This window comes from Sinocyclocheilus anshuiensis, unplaced genomic scaffold (assembly GCF_001515605.1).
Source record: "Sinocyclocheilus anshuiensis isolate Anshui unplaced genomic scaffold, SAMN03320099.WGS_v1.1 scaffold199, whole genome shotgun sequence".
In the NCBI taxonomy this organism is placed as follows: Eukaryota; Metazoa; Chordata; class Actinopteri; order Cypriniformes; family Cyprinidae; genus Sinocyclocheilus; species Sinocyclocheilus anshuiensis.
In genome coordinates, this window is record NW_015552582.1 from 1003207 (window position 1) to 1004774 (window position 1568).

General features: G+C 41.2%; 1 protein-coding gene across 1 annotated transcript in view; it reads left to right on the plus strand.

Annotated features, from left to right (window-relative positions):
• Positions 1–1568, plus strand: part of LOC107665350 (glycoprotein integral membrane protein 1-like) — a 5570-nt gene that overhangs the window by 1847 nt on the left and 2155 nt on the right. Inside the window, exons 4-6 of the mRNA XM_016456188.1 lie at positions 423–580; positions 768–927; positions 1029–1234. Coding sequence (XP_016311674.1) covers positions 423–580; positions 768–927; positions 1029–1234 — 524 coding nt within the window. The remainder of the gene's footprint in view (positions 1–422; positions 581–767; positions 928–1028; positions 1235–1568) is intronic.

The window sequence follows — 1568 nt, forward strand, 5'->3', positions numbered from 1 at the left end:
CTCTTTTGGAAGGCCAAACAAAGTAGTTTCGCTTTCACAACGAAACACAGCGTCTTCACGACATGGCGGCAGCAACAATACCACAGCGAGAATAAAAGTTACGCCTTCTTTGTTTGCGTGAACATTTGGGCACCGTTATGCAAATCTTCCCACATCATGACTTAGACGTGGGGGCGTGTTAGAACGAGCTGTTTTAGGTAGGCGTGGTTGACTTAACTTTTATAAAGAATATCTCTTTGGATTTGAGACTTTAGTCTTTGCAACTTTACAGATCTTCTTTATGCACCAAGAGCTTGTAACACTCCAAAGAGAAAGGAAAAATTGAAATCGCATCATATGACCCCTTTAAATTTTTGGGTGAACTATACCTGTAAGTAACAGCAATTTATTGTAAAATGTTAAATTTTTCTTTGTGTTTGCAGTGGATGGTTCTAATGTGAGCTCTAGTAATCTGACGGATGGGTTGGTCAGCAGTGAGCTGAGGCTGATGGTGAATCAGTCATATGTTCAGAGTGATGCTGGAGAGCAGCTTCTGTTACTCGTCCTGAGTCAAGAGATAATCCAGCTGGCGGATGAAAAGGTTTTAATCGTTACCCTATAAATTATGACTGACAACTGAATTCTTTTTTATATCTGTTATGTCCTTTATGGAGTAATTCAGTCTTAAACATGGAATGGCAGCTTCAATGCTTTGGAAAAGATCCAAACTCTAGATAGAGGCTGTGCACGTGAATGTGATCCAGTGCTTGATGTCGTACATTTTGTAGGTCCAGCAGCCAGACGCGTGTGAGGTGGAGATCCTGTGGAACCAGAGCTCTGAGGAGATCACACAGGTGACCAATATTTACCCTTCAACGAGAAGCAAGCTCTCGGCCATCCCACGAGAGAGTGACGTCTTGGTGACTAATGCGTCCATTCGTAACACAGGTAAATTTGTGGAGTAAAATGCCTCTTGTTTGTAATCTCCAAAAAATGATTGTGATGCTTTAACTGGAAGGATTTCTATGAATATTTTTCTGTCTTCACAGTTGAAGACCAAGTGCTTACCACCAGCCACTATCTACTCAAACATGCAGAGACCACTCAGGAGGAGATTGCCGCTCCGGGGAAACTCCCTGAAACTCCCTTGCGGATGGACCCTGAAACCCTGTATGAGTCTAGAGAGGAAGAGGAAAGGACTTCAGATTCCTTGCTGCTTGGGCCTCCTCTAAGTGGGTCCATGTCCTCCTACAGTGTAAGTGACTATGTACTGCCACTGTTAACTCTTGGGCCATATTAAATGTATTAAAGGGGTCATATGATGCTTTTTTAAAGATCATTATTTTGTGTATTTGGTGTAACAGAATATGTTGAATATGTTTAATGTTCAAAAAACACATTATTTTTCAAATACTGTACATTATTGTAGATGAGATATAAATAACTCCATGTGTTTATATTGTAACCAGGGCCGTTTCTGAGCATAAGGGTTCCTCAGCAAAGTCCTACACTCTAAAAAAAAAGGTTCTTCAGCGGTTCTTTGGAGTGGTTAAGGTGCTATATAGCACCACTACCGTATAAGAACCTGT